Genomic DNA, 18110 nt, shown 5'->3' on the forward strand with positions numbered 1-18110 from the left:
TAGTGCTATTTACAGGTATTTTCTTTAAAATAGCATTTAATTAAAGCATTTTTTAATTAAAAAATCATTTAATTCTTTAAGTCAAAGAAAGCAATACTGAGAAACACTCAGGGCAAGAATCAACTGTTTCGAACATTCTATCCAGGAAAAATGTAATGTCGACTGAAGGGATGCATGCTTCAAAAATTAGAACCCTGTTAGAGCTAAGCAAAGTGAAGGCCAAAATGCAACATGATTGCACAGCTAGCTTCTTTCTACTTCTGAGAAATATGTTTTGGGGGATCACTTCATCTGTCAAGGTAATCCCATTAAGGAGAATCAAAACCAACGAATCCCATATCGAGGGAAGATGAAAGACATCTTCAATTCTCCTCCTCACCGTGAAGAAGAAACAAGCCCAGGAGGAAAGTAGACATTCTCTGTCACAACAAATTAAATATGCACTTGGCTTTCTGTGTCACTTAGCTGAGTTAGAGTGGGAATTATTTACAGCAGGTCGAATGCAGGTGGGCAATAAATCTCGAGGGATCTGAAATGAATGTGTACGGAAATTCTTCCCACTATTTATTTTCTCCTTTTTGCCCTTCTCTTCAATACATTTGGAGTGTATTGAAAATGGCAAAGAATCCAGAGAAATGAGTATGAAACCAGCAGCGCTCAAAAAAGATTGCTACAAGAACAACCGCTTCATCCTGGGCAAGTGGGAGGAAATGAAATAATATCATCGTGCAAAGATGTTCATCAATGCAAAGAGTGAAGTCGAGTGAGTGGAAAATGGAAGATGCTATGCATTTATTTGGAGCATAAGACTTTGCTTGGAGCTTGCAAGAAATAATATATCGCTTGGAAAAAAAAAACCCTTTCAGTTCTTTAGAAAGTGGTAATACTATCTATCAGAACCCACAGGAGATTGTTAAACTGTGCAAGGATGTGCAACTTGAGAGCTTGAGGTTAATGGCTTTCCAGCCACGGATGCTCTTGATTGTGTCGTGCTTTCCTGAGTGATGTTCTACTTAGCTCAATCTCTTCTGTGACATTAGAAGAGACTCACAGTTGATTTTTCCTTTTTTTTTTTTGGGGGGGCACCGTCTTTCTGAACTTTGATGATCCAAGGCCACTTTGAGTTTCCGTGTATATAATACATCTTACAGAGTATAATCAATTTGCATTGAAAGTTAACATTGTCATTATTATAATGAAAAGATAGAGCTACTGGTAGCTGGAAAGAATATAATGGACAGAATATATGCAAAAAGAGGAAAAAAAAGATTCACACCGATGAAAAGAGTTCCACAAAATTAATCCTTTGTTTTCATGCTTTGCATGGCTACAAAGTCTGAATCTACATATTCATAAGGAGTTACCTTTTGCTTTAGTTTTGGTTTTTGAGCCATACCTGAAGATGCTCAGGTGCTACTTGTGGTTCTGCACTCAGGAATTACTCCTGGCAGTGCTCAGGCAGACATAGGGGATGCTGAGAATCAAACTTGGGTTGACCACATGCAAGACAAATGCCCTACCTGCTGTACTATTTCTCTGGCCCCAAAGTTACTTATTTTTAATGCATGAAAATAAAATTAAGACAATAATTCTCTTGATGTCAAAGCAGGTTCCTGTAGGTACACCTATCTTGGTGTCTGTACCAACACATCATGTCTGTGTCTGACACGCATGGCACATCCATTTCCAGTGCAACATATTCAATGCCTGGAACAGTTGATTTTTGCTATAGTAAAAGTATATGGAATTATGTCTGTGCTTGATAGGGACAGATATCACTTTTGTATCAGAAGCAATTTATACTGAACGCATTTTAAAAAAATGGATCACACACTATATACTGAGAACTGTGTCCGAGTCCTTCTTTTCTCGCAAATTAATTTGCCACATCCTAAATCAATAAAGTGGTTCTAGAAGTGGAGTTGGTCTCGTAAGTTTGCTTACACTATAGTCCATAAAAGAAACAAAAAAGCTTGCATGCAAAAACAGTGAGAAAACATAATAGAAAAATGAATAAATCAGAAGCAAAAATGAGTGTCTTAAATAAAAATTCATATCAAATGAAGCTGGCATTATGAGGAGCGCATAAAGCATAACGAATAAGCATTCATTTTTCAAATTAGTTGCATAAAACAAGACACCTCAAGAGCAAATTGAAAGTTAAAACAAAGCAGATCAATGAAGTGTCCCTTTTAGTAAAAATGATTTCTCTAACAAGGTCCAGAGAAGGAGTGCTAGGTGTTCTCAAAACTGCACTGCGGTTTGGGGAAACTTTTATGATGAAACCAGGATAACATCAAATATGACTGGTTTAGGGATTTTAAGAAACTGCTTCTACTTCAGGAAAGTGGAAGTAGTGAGAGATTATTAATCAAAACTGGTCACATAATTTGTAGCACTAGTGCAAAATTTAAATGCGAAAACTTTGTTTAAAACTTATTAAAAATTTTAAGACAGTGACTGCCGACCAATAAGCATTATTCAAAGTCCATAGTCTCAAAATCATAGCAGCATTTTAAAACTGAAGTAACACCTGACTATATTATAATGGTACTGAGTTTTGTATGTGCTTATTCTAGTATGCCTATGAAGAAATCCTAATCACAATCATCTTTGAAGAGTGTAAACTCCTGTTGTGATTTTATTCAAAACTAAGTTAAATGGCTTCAACCCTAAGCCTCAATGTAATTTGGAAAAGTAATCTCTAATATACTTTATTTTATGTTTTTCTAATATATTTTAGTATTCTTATATTATTTATTACTTTCCAGGCCAAAAGACCTGGTGAATTGTCTTTTAATAAATCAGGCGTTAATGCAAGTGCTCAGTTTCAAATTACTACACTTATATCTTTATTTATATCTCTTTGCTTCAGAACATGTGCTCAGCATTTTTATTGGAATGGCTGACATTTCTTTCACAATCTTTTTTTTTTTTGGTTTTTTTTTTTTTGGGTCACACCTGGTGATGCACAGGGGTTACTCTTGGCTCTGCACTCAGGAATTACTCCTGGCGGTGCTCAGGGGACCATATCGGATGCTGGGATTTGAACCCGGGTCGGCCGAGTGCAAGGCAAGCGCCCTACTCGCTATGCTATCACTCCAGCCCCCTCACAATCTTTTTTTTTATATCTTTTTGATTTGAGGTTTATTTTTCCATGATCTGTCTAGAGTTTCTGTTTTAAGAGCAAATAACTGAGAAAGCAACTGAGTTTGGAATTTCTGCACCGTCATTCCAAATAGCATTAATTGGATTTAGTGTATAAGGCACTTCCTTCTTTTCATTAATAAATGATGGGACTCTTGTGCCAGAAGCACCTGGCCGGGATTCAAGAGCTCTTTGCTCTAACTCAAAAATGGCTCTTCTGGGCATCTAATTCAATAGAGTGTTACAAAAACAGGCAAGCATCCTTAACCTCCCCAAACTTAAGGCAGATAACACAAAAGAAAAATTACCCAGTCCTAGAAAGAGATGACTCACCTGGTCGGTATCATTACTCTTTCGTGATTTGTATATAAATTCACCAATGGCTACAAAAACAGAAAGGACCAGTCCAGCAGCCAGAACGATGAAGATGCCCCCAATATTTTCGACTCCTAGAGCACTGGCCTCTTTGCTGTCTTCCTCGGGGCAGCCATTCCCTCGCCACCACTTTTCTTTCATCATATGAAGTTTTCCTTCTTCTTGTAATTGAAGAATAGCAATAGTGATTTTATCCCGGTAAGGAGAACCTGCAAGGATGATCATTTGGATATCGGTCACCAAAAAGTAGAAGAAGGTGTCAAGAAGGAATACTATCTTAGACATAACTACCTGATGGCTTTTGGCATTCCCACTATACAAGCTGACTGATAACGAGCACAGAAGTCAAATTCTAAAACTTGAAGGCTCTAATGAATTGGGTAGGGGAATAGCTGACGTGTTGAGATGAACCCTTGCATTGCACATTGGGTATTCTTTTTAAACAAGAGAAACAAAGCTAGAAATTTTGACACACCTCTGCTTCCGGTGAGTTATTCATGAATCTTTTCCCCATGTTTGGAGATTTCATAGGTTCTATTTTACTTTTTCTTGGCTTGGATTTTGGTTATTTAATACTGTGACCGTCTTGATCACTAATATTATTTCTTTTATCTTCTTCCTATGGGAGTGGCTAAATAGTTTTCAAATTTCTTTGCAATACACTGTGGTTGTGTGCCTTTTTCCTATCCCTTGGAAGCCTACATGATGTAAAATTATGTTAAATCTTATCCATCAATCCTTTCACAGTGACCCTTTAGTCTCTCTCACCCTTTCCCCAATAACTGGCAGGAAGGCAGGACTTCAAATCACTAGTAGGTGACCAGGTCCTAGAATAAATCCATAAAGGAGAATTTCTCTTTACATCCACATTGGACCATAGTAAGGTCAAGAAATAAACACTTATTAGAACCTGGCAAGCTTCGATATGCCAAAAACAGTAACAAGTCTCACATTGGAGATGTTACTGGTATCCGCTTGAGCAAATCCATGAGCAACAGGATGACAGTGACAGTGACAGATGTAATACATAAAATATTGCATATGTTGTTTATAGTAATTAGTCAATACTAACTCATATACCTATTCCATGAATAGCAGGCCTTGAATAATTCAAAAATCAGTTAGTTAAAAAATTCTAAGGTCCAGGGGCCGGAGTGATAGCACAGTGGTTAGGGCGTTTGCCTTGCACGCGGCCGACCCGGGTTCGATCCCCGGCATCCCATATGGTCCCCCAAGCACCGCCAGAAGTAATTCCTGAGTGCAAAGCCAGGAGTAACCCCTGAGCATCACTGGGTGTGACCCAAAAAGCAAAAAAATAAAAAATAAAAAAATTGTAAGGTCCAGATTGATATAATTTCTATTCTATATTCTAGTAAAGTCTTTAGTGTGCTAATTTTATTAGAACTAAACAGCCACTATTTGCTTAAAGTTTTACCTTGCCCAATGATGTATAATTATGTGAATCATTGCAAAGGAAGAGATGAAAGATGTTAAGATACTTAACTTAATTTCTCCTTGGACAATGATCAATATTTGCTAGTATTTATTATACTCAGAAGTCTATGCCTGTGTAAACTTTAGAGATATTTTTGGTGGACATGGAAGAATTAAAACAAATAGAAAATAAAAAATCATGCACTTTAGAACTGGAAATGATCATAGGAATTAAAATTTTAGTCCTCTTATTTAATATTTGGAACAATGTAGGAAGCCAAAGTATAAATGAAAATAATAGGTACTGGAAGATCTAAGAATCTTCTCCCTCTGCTCTCCTCACTTTTCTTTTCTCCCCATAGACCTCTTATTCTATGATATGGTTGAAATTAGAAAAGCAGAGTGTGACATAGGTCACAGTTTAATTTTCTTCCCTCCACCCCAGTATCTCCCCAGTATCTAAAAGTGATGGTTAGTACTCAAAATCTAGAGTGAAAGAAGAGCAAAAAATTTTTTTGGAGTTAGATTGTGACTTCCCCACTAGGAGTAGAGAATTTGCATTCATTGAGACCTCTTGTTTCAGTGGGATTTGGGTGGTGCTTGGGTCACACTCAGAATTATCAGGACTTATTACGGGGTTGGAGTCTGTGCTCATGGGTCACTCCTAGCAATACTCGGGGGCCATATGGGGTGCTCGAGATCAAACTGGGTTCAGCCACATATGAGGCAAGACCTCTACTCTGTGCTGTCTCTCTGGCTCCATCACTGAGATTCTATGTGAGGAAAAACTTAATTTGGGAGGGACCTCCCCAGTGGTATTCAAGAGACCCAGGGTTCCAGAAAGTGATTCTCAGCCAGTGGGTCACTCTACAGGGGCTATAGATGCCATTCTCCTCAGGCCTGCAATGTGGGAGATAGTTGGGTCACTCTGATGGTACTTGGGGTCCTTTGGAGTCACACCTGGGAGTACCTGGGGATCTCTAAGCCAGAACTGCACCCACTGCACCCAGGCATGCGTGTGGGACCTTTTGCTCTTGGGAACTGAACTCAGGTCATGCATATGATAGGCATGTATCCCTAAGCATTATCTTATCTCCAGTTCCCCCCAAATAAATTCTGATATTATTTGAACTATTAAAAAAAGATACGTAATTTAGTCAGAGAACAAAAGGCTCTGGAAAGGCAAATTAAAAAACATCGGTCACTTGCTTAAACACCTCCAGAATAACGGCTAATGTCAAAATGAGCACCATTAGCATCCACATAGCGTGGGGGCAATTAAGAACCAGCAAAATATGGCTTTATGTACGTGAAATTGCTTTGAAAGGTGTCAGAATGTTTCTTCTGGTAGCAGTTGCAGCAGTAATAATAATAGTATACACAGCGGGCATTCCATAAATGTTGACTCTCTCTCCTCTCTCTGCCTTTAGGCTGTACAATACCAAAATCATTTCAGGCAGACATAGATAGGATCTCTCTTTAAAGCCAGTCTCTCAGGAAGGTGATTTCCGGTCTCCTGGTAACCTGTTTAAGGCTTAACTGTTCTCTTTCTCCTCAAGTTTTATTTGGAGTTCCTCAGGACCCCTATTTCTAGAGCTTCTGTCCTAAAAGTCTCTCAGAAATGAAGTCTTCAATTTTGTGTTATGACTAAAGCTGATTTTGTCGATCTTTAACCATGGGAAGGAATTTGGAGCCCGTAGGGAATTGTTAGGGCAAGACCAAACTTGTGCAGAGAGCAATTTTTCTTATATCTAAATATATTTTCACTTCAGTCTTTGGTGTCGTTGCTTAAATGGACTGACACTGGAAGTCATTTCTCACAAGTCATTGAAAAAAATATGTATGCCCACAGATCTTTCTGAATAGCAACTGATCTTTCTTAAAGAGTCAATTCATCATAGGAGAAACATCTCACAAATTTATCTAACAGCTGTATTCCCAATGGATGTATTCTCTCTGAGGTCTGCCATCTGTTCCAATTATTCCTTCATTGTTTTTGGTTTAAAAGCATGACAGGTTTATGGCCACGAAGAAAAATTCCTGGAGTGTATGTCTTTTCATCTAGAGAGGGGTAAAACTCTTCCACATTGGAAATTGTATGTCAGATTTTGGGTAAGGTTAGCCAAAAATGTAGACTGAACAGATACATTCAAATCTCTCTGCATCACATTATATAAAATATTATGCTACTGATTGCTGGGTCAGACTCATTCACATAAATGTAGAGTCATTTTCAGTACTGTTTTAAGTTAGGAATCTTTCAGAAAAGAACCACTTGCTTTCTTGTCACTCTGACTCATTTTGGGGCATTGGAGTTTTATTCTATTATATTCCATTAAAAGTCTCATATTAAAGTGCAAATATTCTCAGAAGTAGTGAAACACATGCTCTTTTCTTTTATTATTACCAGATAGGAAATTTGATGGGCCAAGAGGGGGTGGTGAAGGTGGTGAAAAGTAGCTTTTGACATGGAGGATAGGATGATAAAAGTACATTTTTCAGCTATATAATGTAAGTTTAAAGATAGTTCTATTAATAAACTACAGTTGCCCTTCTAAGAAGATGCAGAATATATGAGTCCATTCTAATCCTGAGTTTAGAAAGATTCTGGGAAAGGCACTCACTTCTACTTTCCTTGCTTGATGCATAGCTCATTAAAATAAATCAACATATTTAAATAACATTGGTAGGGATGGATCATAGATAATTAGCACTTATCTAGCTTCTCTGCATATCGATTTTCTAAATGGGAGGATAGATCTTGGTTAGGAAGATAGGAAATTGTTTTACAATAAAAAAAGACAATATTCTTTACTCTTATGTCTAAGAAGTCCACTTAGAAGTCTTGTAGAATATGTTGACTTAATTATAGGACAGCAAAATTGCTTGGAACTCTGGGCTCAATGGGACCCGGGAGCAGAGATCCTTTGCCTGCTTCCCCCAATCTCTGGGGACCACACCCATAAACCACCTCCTGCAGGAGCCAGATAATCTCACTGGCCACCCTCCAGAACTCACGGCTGCTTTTCCCAGAAGGGAGCATAAAATAACGCCCTCATAACCATGCCACCAGACTCCACACAAGCGTTGCCCCAGAGTGGGATGGGTGAGAGCCCTCCCCCTCCCCGCCCCAAGGGACCCAGCCCAGGCAGCTGACCTCTACTCCTCCTCCCCCACCACCATGCTCCAGGCCGCTTTCCACATGCTCGGGCTGAGCTTCAGACATGAGTGAACATATTCCTGGACTGCGAAGCTGTGTGACACGACACATCATCATAAAGGGAAATATATTATATATATGTATGTATATATATAAATATATATGTGTATATATATACACACACACACACACACACACATATATATATATATATATATATATATACACACACAAACATATGCCTCTCAGAGAGCCTGGCAAGCGGTACCAAGAGTATCCTGCCTGCACGGAAGAGTCTGGAAAGCTCCCTGTGATGTATTTGGTATGCCAAATACAGTAACAATAACAGGTCTCATTCCCCTGGCCCTGGAAAGAGCCTCCAATCGTTGAGAAGTATGAGAAAGGAGAGGCTGCTAAAAATCTCAGTGCTGAATGGAGATGAATGGAGATGTTACTGACACCCACTTGAACAAATCGATGAACAATGGGATGACAGTGATACAGTGATTGCTTGGAAAAGTATATACCTGCATACATCACTAGCAATATTAGTCTTTTCATCAGGAAAGAAATTTAATTGAAAGGATCAGATGATACAGGTATCCTAGTTCAATTGTTATGTAGAAAATTTATATAGAGGACATATATGATGAAAACAATAATAAAGATTTGATTCCAAATAATTTATTTCTAATACCAGATACAGATTCAGGAGTCATATTGGTTTGGACTCATGCTAAAAAGGGTGCAGAGTTTCCCTTTATCTGATTAATCAAATTTGTATTGACTAAAAGTATTATTTCTGCTTATAGTGCTGGCTCCATTGTGAAAGGTTATTGCCCTTTGAGATGTTTATCAGAAAATTACCAATAAATCATTTGAGAGAAGGAGATTGCCAGCATATCGAAATGTTACATAATATGACATTCTCTAAAGTGGTGCATAGTACAGAGGGAGTTTTCTATAGAGGCCATCAATAACTTTGCCTTGAATATAAAGTTCCATATCTTAGATAAACAAGGGAACTTTGCTGTGTGAGCTTATCCACTTATAAGGCAATAATAATCTTAGGGATCACAGTGGTATAAATTCCAGAAATAGGAATATTGGAGGATTTAGATAGTTATCATTAATTGAATCTAGTATTCTACCCAAGCAAATTATAGTTTAATCTTTATCCTTTTTCTTTGAGCAGATATAGTTTTATTTCCAAACTGGTAACATAAGAAACACCAGCTCTGTGATTTTTGTATTGTTTTGAATCTATTGATATAAAACACACACAATTGATTGTACTATATTTTAATATAATTTAGGGTAGACAAAAGGCATAAGCAAGTGTGAATAGCAAGTTAAACAGCATTATGTAAATTATTTAAGACAGTGTTATAGAAAAACAGTAACAAAGAGTCTCACAATGGAGACCTTAGTGGTGCCCGCTCGAGCAAATGGATGAGAAATGGGATAAAAAAGATATGTCTGGCAAAGAAAATCTATTCTAACATATATGTAGTTATGGAACTTCCAAGAATCAGTGATTTGAAGGTTAATTCGTGTGACCATCTGGGAATCTTTAGCTAGACTACACCAGTGATCAATATAGATCTTTCTCTTGCTAACTAGTTCACTACTGGTCATGCAGACCTTGTCAGAAGGTGGAGCAGAAATTCTCAAGAGTCCATTCCCTTCCATCCTGGGTGATTGACATTGCCCATCCCAGTCTTGGCTAATCCCTATCCCTCTTACCGATAGGTGTTCCCACGCCATAACCTTTGGAGTCAATGAGGCCCCCAATCTGAGTGAGGTTGCAGTTTCTCTGGGTCACGTACTCGATGCTGGTGGACTCCATCAGTAGGGCATAGTCGGTGGTGAGCACTCTCTGGATCGCCTCTTCATTGTTTTGGACCAGAACAGTCTGCTCCCTGCTGCTCATGAAGGCCCACATCTTCTCATAGGTGGATATTTTTGATTTCTGCAGGGAGAGGAAGCACAGCACCAGCAGAAGAAGGCTGAGAAAATCAGTGCCAACGCTTTTTTATTCTTAAAAAAAGAATCCTCATTGTGTAAAGAATGTAGGGAAGATTCCTTCTCTGCAGGTAGAAAACCAAGATGCATTATCCTGCTATGATGTCATAAGGTAGTTGGCAAGGGCCCAATTCACTCCAGGAAAACACTGCAGGCCCCGAAGGTGCTAGCAAGCAAGGGGAGATCTTGCCTTATTGATGTTAGACATAGGTCGTGGGTCCTCAGCTGACTTCACTTAGGGTAAGAGTAAAATTGGTACCTATGGCAGTGTTTGGCTAATGAGCTATATCCACAAATCATCAAGGCCCACTGAGCAAAGGATGACTAGCTCTGTAAGACTGTGTTAACTTAATTTCTTTTTCAACATTTGAAATTCAGCAGGCTTTGTTTCACTGCCTTATGATTAACTCCCCATTCAGCATCCTTAGCTAGGGATGACCCTGGGATAAAGCATTATTTAGAAAGGAACTTCCCTTCACTCGTGTTTCCAAAATGTATAGAAGATTAGTGTTCTTTTCGAATTATAATTCAAATCATAAACCTATTTTGTACTCAAATTTCTTTTCACACATATATTTTAATTTTTCATTGCATTGCATTTTAGACAATGAAACTGATTATTTCTTTTGAAAGTGCTTTCTGAGGTAGGTAGAATTGAATGCAAGAGGGCATCCAGTGGACTGTGGTGTTAGTTGTATTGTGATAATATATATTTTAAAGAGGTTGAAGGTGTACCCCTAAAACATATGCAGAGTATAAAGAAATGTTTTCTCAATAAAAAAAAAAGTGTCCCATAGGTAATCTAAAGTCTTGTCTTTTCCCTTAACCAGATTTATGGCGGATTCAGCAATAAACCATATTTGACATATACATCTGTACATTCCCTAATAAGATATCTCATTACCTTCCTTTGTTAAAATATACCACCTGTTTTCCTACTGCTTAGGTATGAATTGACTCTTCTTTGAAATTGTGATCTACGATCAGGCATAGAACAGTTTACTCTGTGATTTTTGCATTGTTTCTCTTCTCTCTGAATTTGTCTTCATTTGCATCAGTACTCTGTTACGAGGATGAACGACATTATGGGAATTGCTAATAGTTCAGAGTCAACTCTGGCTCTCATGCATATGTCTGGTACCAGCTCACATTAGAAAGCATCCTTGGCAAACACAGGTTATGTCATTTCAGAAATGCAGAGCAGCTTAAAACCTGATTGGGGGCCATAAATTCAATACCTGTGGAATCAACTCTAGTGTGGTTATTCATGCTCAAGTGTTCCTGGGGGCTCACTCAATTCCTAAGCCTCTTTAAGACCCGGGTTAATGCCGTAGGCTTTATGAGTGAGGGGAGGACAGATGGCTTTATTTTGGGTTGTTAAGCATTTGAAAAGCCCCTTGAGAAAGGTCTTGTGAGACAAAGAGCCATTCAATAAACAGTATCTGATAGATACTGGTATTTTATGAAAGTCATTCTGTCATGATTAGGCCCCTGTGAATTACTCGTCAACCCGAGAGATGTCTGAAAATTGACGCTCATGTCTTTACGACAAAGGCACACTTTGGGGGTCAGGGTCAATGCTCTATCTGTGTGTGATTTCAGCTCTTAGGAGCCAGATAATACTAAATTCATAATAAAGTGCTACCTTTAGAAGTTCAAGGAGGTCAGTCTGTCATTCGGCAGTAAATGCACAATTGGGAAAATTATTCCTCCATCAGGAAAAAACTACCTTAAGGAAAAACAGTTTTCTTAGATGTGTGAAATTTTAAAGCTATCAGAGACATTAGAAACCAACACATTCAAACTACTGTTTTCACAAGGAAAGAAATTTTGGTATGAAGATTGGGAGATGTCAAGGAAGTCACAAAACTGGAATTAGATTTGACAATGGATCCCAGAGCCTCCAGCATCTAGTACAGTGTTATTTCCATCAAGCTAATTTGAGGGAAGGGAATTTCTATATGGGCAAAATTCTTCTGAGAATAATTCTAATTTTATTTGACTTTAATATATTTTTTCTTGATCTACCTGTAACAGATACAGCTCATTTTAACAGAATAATTGTTATTTCCAGAAAGAGCTTTCTATTCTGTCTCACATTAATTCAAACACAACTCAACCTTTATATAAAAATTCCATGAATTATCTATATTTTCACCATATTTAAATATTATTTAATTTTTAATTAAATATTTTTTATTTAAATATTATTTAGAAATGAATGCCATAAACAGAAACTCAGATTTTAAGTGGGTGAAGGTTGAAGACAAAGGGAAAAAATGAACACTTCGTTCATGACAGATGAATAATGAATGGGAAGCCCTTACAGCATTCAGAACTGAGGACTTGGAAGAAGATGAAAAGGTTCAACTCAAAATCTATATGCTTACTCTTAAGTCCTGCTAGAGGTGTGGCTCTCAGGTAATTTGTGATAAAAAAAAGAATTGTGTTATTCATCCAGGTCATATCTATCTGTGGTCATTGTACAGGTATGTAGCTGGATCTGATGTGTGGTTCATCTCATATGTTGAATGCCTGAGCATTCAACAGTGCTGCAGTTCATCTACACCCATGAAGATGTGACTATTCCTTCTGTACTCAGTGACACCCCCTCCTATTTAAGAGCTATACAATTCCTAAACTCAGGCCTCAGTTTCCACATCTCATCACAGCTTAATACAAGACATTCCTTGTCACGGTCTTCATACCGTACTTGGTATGAACAGTATGTAGCACTGTTCTTTGTATTTAACTGAATTCCACCTTTGCTATTCTTGGAGAAAAAGGTGTCTCTTGAACTCTCTGCAGTGAAATAGGGGAAATCTAGTGGCAAATCTAGAAAATCTAGAAGCACATCAGGGACCATGTTATTTTTAGTAAGAAAATGACGCCTCAGTAGAGGGATTGATTGAACACAGCAAACATTATGCATTATCTTTGGACTCCCTCTGCTTTTCTCATGCCAGCCTAATAAGAGGAAACACAATGACCAAGAGGATCGCACTTTTTCGTTGGAAGCTTTCAGCCATTATTTAGAGAGTTTGTGGTTACACCCCATTCAACCTTTAGAATTACAGGCTGTTCGAGAAGCTGAGAAGCTTAGAGTTCACAAACTGGGCCGATGCTACAGTGCGTAGGATGCTTGCCTTGCATGCGGCTGACCTAAGTTTAATCCCTGGCATCCTATTTGTTGCTGTGAGCCCTGCCAAGAGTGATCCTTAAGTGAAGAGCCAAGAGTAACCCTGGCCAAAGCCAGGTACGGTCCCCAAACCCTCAAGCAAACAAACAGAAATCCAACAGGTGGATAAAAATCACCATCGATCACTTACATGGCACAGATACCTTCAGGTTTTGTCAATTTTCCAAAACTAGAAAGGGAAATTTATATGTGGAAAAGTTTCATTCAAATTCTAGAATCTTTTGTCTAGATAAGTCCCTTAATATGATTGATGCCATTCCCTACTTTGAATACACTTGTGAAACACAGAGGTTAATTTCTGTTGGTGAAAGAGCTGCGACCTAATCCATGCTTCTTCTATCCTAACTCTTTTTTTAAAAATTTTTAATTAGTGAATCACCGTGTGGGTATAGTTGCATATTTATACAATTTTGTGCTCATGTTTCCCTCATACAAGGTTCGAGAACCCATCCCTTCACCAGTGCCCATTCTCCACCACCAGTAAACCCAGCATCCCTCCCACCCTCCCCAAACCCATCTCCCCCCACCCCACCCTGCCACTGTGGCAGGGCATTCCCTTCTGTTCTCTCTCTCTAATTAGCTGTTGTGGTTTGCAACAAAGGTGTTGAGTGGCCACTGTGCTCAGTCTCTAGCCCTCATTCAGCCCGCAATACCGTTCCCCCGAATGGCCTTCGACTACATTATAGTTGGTGATCCCTTCTCTGAGTTGCCCTTTCCCCAGAATGTGAGGCCAGCCTCCAAAGCATGGAGTCAACCTCCTGGTACTTATTTCTACAATTCTTGGATGTTAGTCTCCCACTCTGTTATTCTATATACCACAGATGAGTGCAATCTTTCTATGTCTGTCTCTCTCTTTCTGACTCATTTCACTCAGCATGAAACTTTCCATGCCGATCCACTTATATACAAAATTCATGATCTACTTTTTTCTAACAGCTGCATAGTATTCCATTGTATAGATGTACCAAAGTTTCCTCAACCAGTCATCCGTTCTGGGGCATTCGGGTTTTTTCCAGATTCTGGCTATTGTAAACAGTGCTGCGATGAACATATAAGTGAAGATGTCGTTTCGACTATACTTTTTTGTCTCTCTGGGATATATTCCCAGCAGTGGTATTGCTGGGTCAAATGGGAGCTCAATACCTAATTTTTTGAGAATCGTCCATATTGTTTTCCAAAAGGGCTGAACCAGTCGACATTCCCACCAGCAGTGTAGAAGGGTCCCTTTCTCCCCACATCCTCTCCAACATCCTAACTCTTAAGTTGTATCCATTGCTTTGCCATCCCTATAATGTTTATTTTGTGTTCGTTCAGGAAGTATTCTTTGAGAGTAGTAACAATACATTTATTACTTTTTAAAAAAATCAGTCACTCCAGAATCCAAAGACTATCCACAGAATGGGAAAGGATATTTACACAATACCCATCAGATAAGGGGTTGATATCAATGGTATATAAAGCACTGGTTGAACTCTACAAGAAGAAAACATCCAACCCCATCAAAAAATGGGGCGAAGAAATGAACAGAAACTTTACCAAGGAAGAAATACGAATGGCCAAAAGGCACATGAAAAAGTACTCTGCATCACTAATCATCAGAGGGATGCAGATCAAAACAACCATGAGATACCACCTCACACCACAGAGACTAGCACACATCCAAAAGAACAAAAGCAACCGCTGTTGGAGAGGATGTGGGGAGAAAGGAACCCTTCTTCACTGCTGGTGGGAATGCCGACTGGTTCAGCCCTTCTGGAAAACAATTTGGACGACTCTCAAAAAATTAGATATTGAATTCCCATTTGACCCAGCAATACCACTGCTGGGAATATATCCCAGAGAGGCAAAAAAGTACAATCGAAACAACATCTGCACATGTATGTTCATCGCAGCACTGTTTACAATAGCCAGAATCTGGAAAAAACCCGAATGCCCCAGAACGGATGACTGGTTGAGGAAACTTTGGTACATCTATACAATGGAATACTATGCAGCTGTTAGAAAAAAGGAGGTCAAGAATTTTGTAGTTAAGTGGATGGGCATGAAAAGTTTCATGCTGAGTGAAATGAGTCAGAAAGAGAGAGACAGACATAGAAAGATTGCACTCATCTATGGTATATAGAATAACAGTGGGAGACTAACACCCAAGAACTGTAGAAATAAGTACCAGGAGGTTGACTCCATGGCTTCGAGGCTGGCCTCACGTTCCGGGGAAAGGTCAACTCAGAGAAGCGATCACCAACTACATTGTAGTTGAAGGCCATGTGGGGGAAGGGAGTTGCGGGCTGAATGAGGGCTAGAGACTGAGCACAGCGGCCACTCAACACCTTTATTGCAAACCACAACAGCTAATTAGAGAGAGAGAACAGAAGGGAATGCCTTGCCACAGTGGCAGGGTGGGGTGGGGGGGAGATGGGATTGGGGAGGGTGGGAGGGACGCTGGGTTTACGGGTGGTGGAGAATGGGCACTGGTGAAGGGATGGGTTCCCGAACTTTGTATGAGGGAAGTATAAGCACAAAAGTGTATAAATCTGTAACTGTACCCTCACGGTGATTCTCTAATTAAAAATAAATAAATTAAAAAAAAAATCTAAGTCTTGAAGAACATCAAGGAGAATTTTGAAGGCACCACCTAACTGCTCAAATTGGCCCACAATTTTGTCATCTTTCAAAATCAAAACTTTTTTAACCTTTAAAAAAATAGAAACAAAGCAAAAACAAAAACAAAAATAAATAAATAAAAAAATAAAAAAATCAGTCACTGTGAATTACCATTTTTAATGTTTGCGTTTTCAGGCACAAAGTGTCCCCAGACCAAGCACCAATCTCGTCTCCAGTGTCCACTTCCTTCCACCAATGTCCCAAGTTTCCCTCTTACCCACTAGCCTCTATGACAGGCATTATTTTACAAATACGTTTTAGGCACTGTGGTTTACAGACTTATTCTTTTTTTAAATAGATTTTTGAATTCAGAAATTTGTTTTTTGTCTCTTTGTTTGAGGGTCATACCAAGTGGAGCCCGGGGGTCTACACCTAATTTGATGCTTGAGTGTCTCTCTTGGTGGAATTTGGAGGTTTGGTGACAGGGGTTCAACCTGAGCTTTCTGCATGCGAAATACGTACTCCATATCTTTGACTTACATCTCTGGCCTCTGGTCTCTAAAAGAATAAATATAAAGATATCTTAGACACATATTTAATAATCCTAAATAATTAGAAGCATACTTAATAAAGAATATTATAAATATTAAGAGACCAAAAGTCAGGACAGTTTGAATATTTTTGCACTTCTAAATCTTCTATAATTTTAGCTTACTAAATAGCACTGTAGCATCCCGTTGTCCATCGATTTGCTCAAGGAAGCACCAGTAACATCTCCATTGTGAGACTTGTTACTGTTTTTGGTATATTGAATATGCCATGGGGAGCTTGCCAGGCTCTGCCATGAGGGCAGGATACTCTCGGTAGCTTGTCGGGCTCTCCAAGAGGGGCGGAGGAATCGAACCTGGGTCTGCCGCCTGCAAGGCAAATGCCCTGCCCGCTGTGCAATCACTCCAGCCCAGCTTACTAAATAACTCGAATATACATGTGTGAACACATATTTATATAAAATGAGATAAATCACTATCTTTGGAACAGATATATACACACATATACATTAAAAGCAGCAAGTGCTCCTCATTTCACTGAATATGTCAAAGGTTAATTAGAATATTTCAAAGCACTCTGAGCTTCTTAACAAAAGTTGCTAAACCTTGAAAACCTCATTTATTTCATCTAAAATCCAGTTAAAAAATTTCTGGAGAGGCGCTGGGTTGAAATAAATTCATTTTATCTACTTAAACCTGATAATATAGTTAATCTGATGCTGATGAAACATTGTTAGCAGAGAATAAGCATTTATTTTTAAATCTAAAAGCTGTTATCAGAGAGGATTACTCTATTACCATTTCATGATCATCATTTGTTTCTCCTTTGCCCCTATCATGCATGCTAGCGAAACACTTGCTTGTTTGCTTATTGAAGACAGCAATGATTGCCAGCACATGCAGCGTTTATGGCCTGACAAGTACTGTCTTAAGCACTTTGCATATTTTCCTTCATGTACTTTTTACATTGATAATATAGAAAAGATCCCTTGCTCCTCTTTTATTTATTATTACTCTTTTTTTATTATTTCTTTTTTTATAGACACGGGAACAGAACACCGTGTGAACAAATGAAGAAGTCAGGGTATAACCCCCATCTAGCTGTAAGGTCTGTGTTCTTTTCATTTATTCTTTTTTCTTTGGGGGCTTCTCAAGCAATGTTGGGGGACGGGGACATTCCTAGTGATACACAGCCAACTTTGCTGGCTGTTTCAAGGAAGGGCCTGGTGACACAAGCACTGACAGTCAGTCGCCAGTGCTGAGGCTGGAGGTCACTCTGTCCCGGGATCCAAATCAGAGCCATGCCGATTGTAGAGTGACAGCCCAACTCTCTGAACTGGCTCCCGGGACCCAGGGAGTCCGTGTTCTTAGCTGCTTGGGAATCAGCTCCATTTTAATAACCAAGATTCGATAACTGCTTTAACAGTAGTTATAATTTCTCTAAAGAAATAGTTGACGTCTGTTATAACCAGAACCGTTGAAAGCTGAACTCAGTCAGCCCCAGAGTCACTCCTGGCCACCTAGGCTGTTAGAAACCAGAAGGGCTATCCCTGGAGATGCTTTCAGGCCTCCAATGGCAGCTGGGAATGGTCGGGAGGCCGCTCATTGCCAGCGACTGAAC

The 18110-nt window shown here is 39.0% G+C and overlaps 1 protein-coding gene across 5 annotated transcripts in view; it reads right to left on the reverse strand.

Annotated features, from left to right (window-relative positions):
* The window catches only part of GRIK1 (glutamate ionotropic receptor kainate type subunit 1), a 464627-nt gene that overhangs the window by 17648 nt on the left and 428869 nt on the right, over positions 1-18110 (reverse strand). For all 5 annotated transcript variants that reach the window (XM_055127266.1, XM_055127262.1, XM_055127263.1 and 2 more), the window contains 2 exons: positions 9863-10088; positions 3481-3731 (listed from right to left, as the gene is read on the reverse strand). In XM_055127266.1, coding sequence (XP_054983241.1) covers positions 3481-3731; positions 9863-10088 — 477 coding nt within the window. The remainder of the gene's footprint in view (positions 1-3480; positions 3732-9862; positions 10089-18110) is intronic.

This window comes from Sorex araneus, chromosome 2 (assembly GCF_027595985.1).
Source record: "Sorex araneus isolate mSorAra2 chromosome 2, mSorAra2.pri, whole genome shotgun sequence".
NCBI lineage: Eukaryota > Metazoa > Chordata > Mammalia > Eulipotyphla > Soricidae > Sorex > Sorex araneus.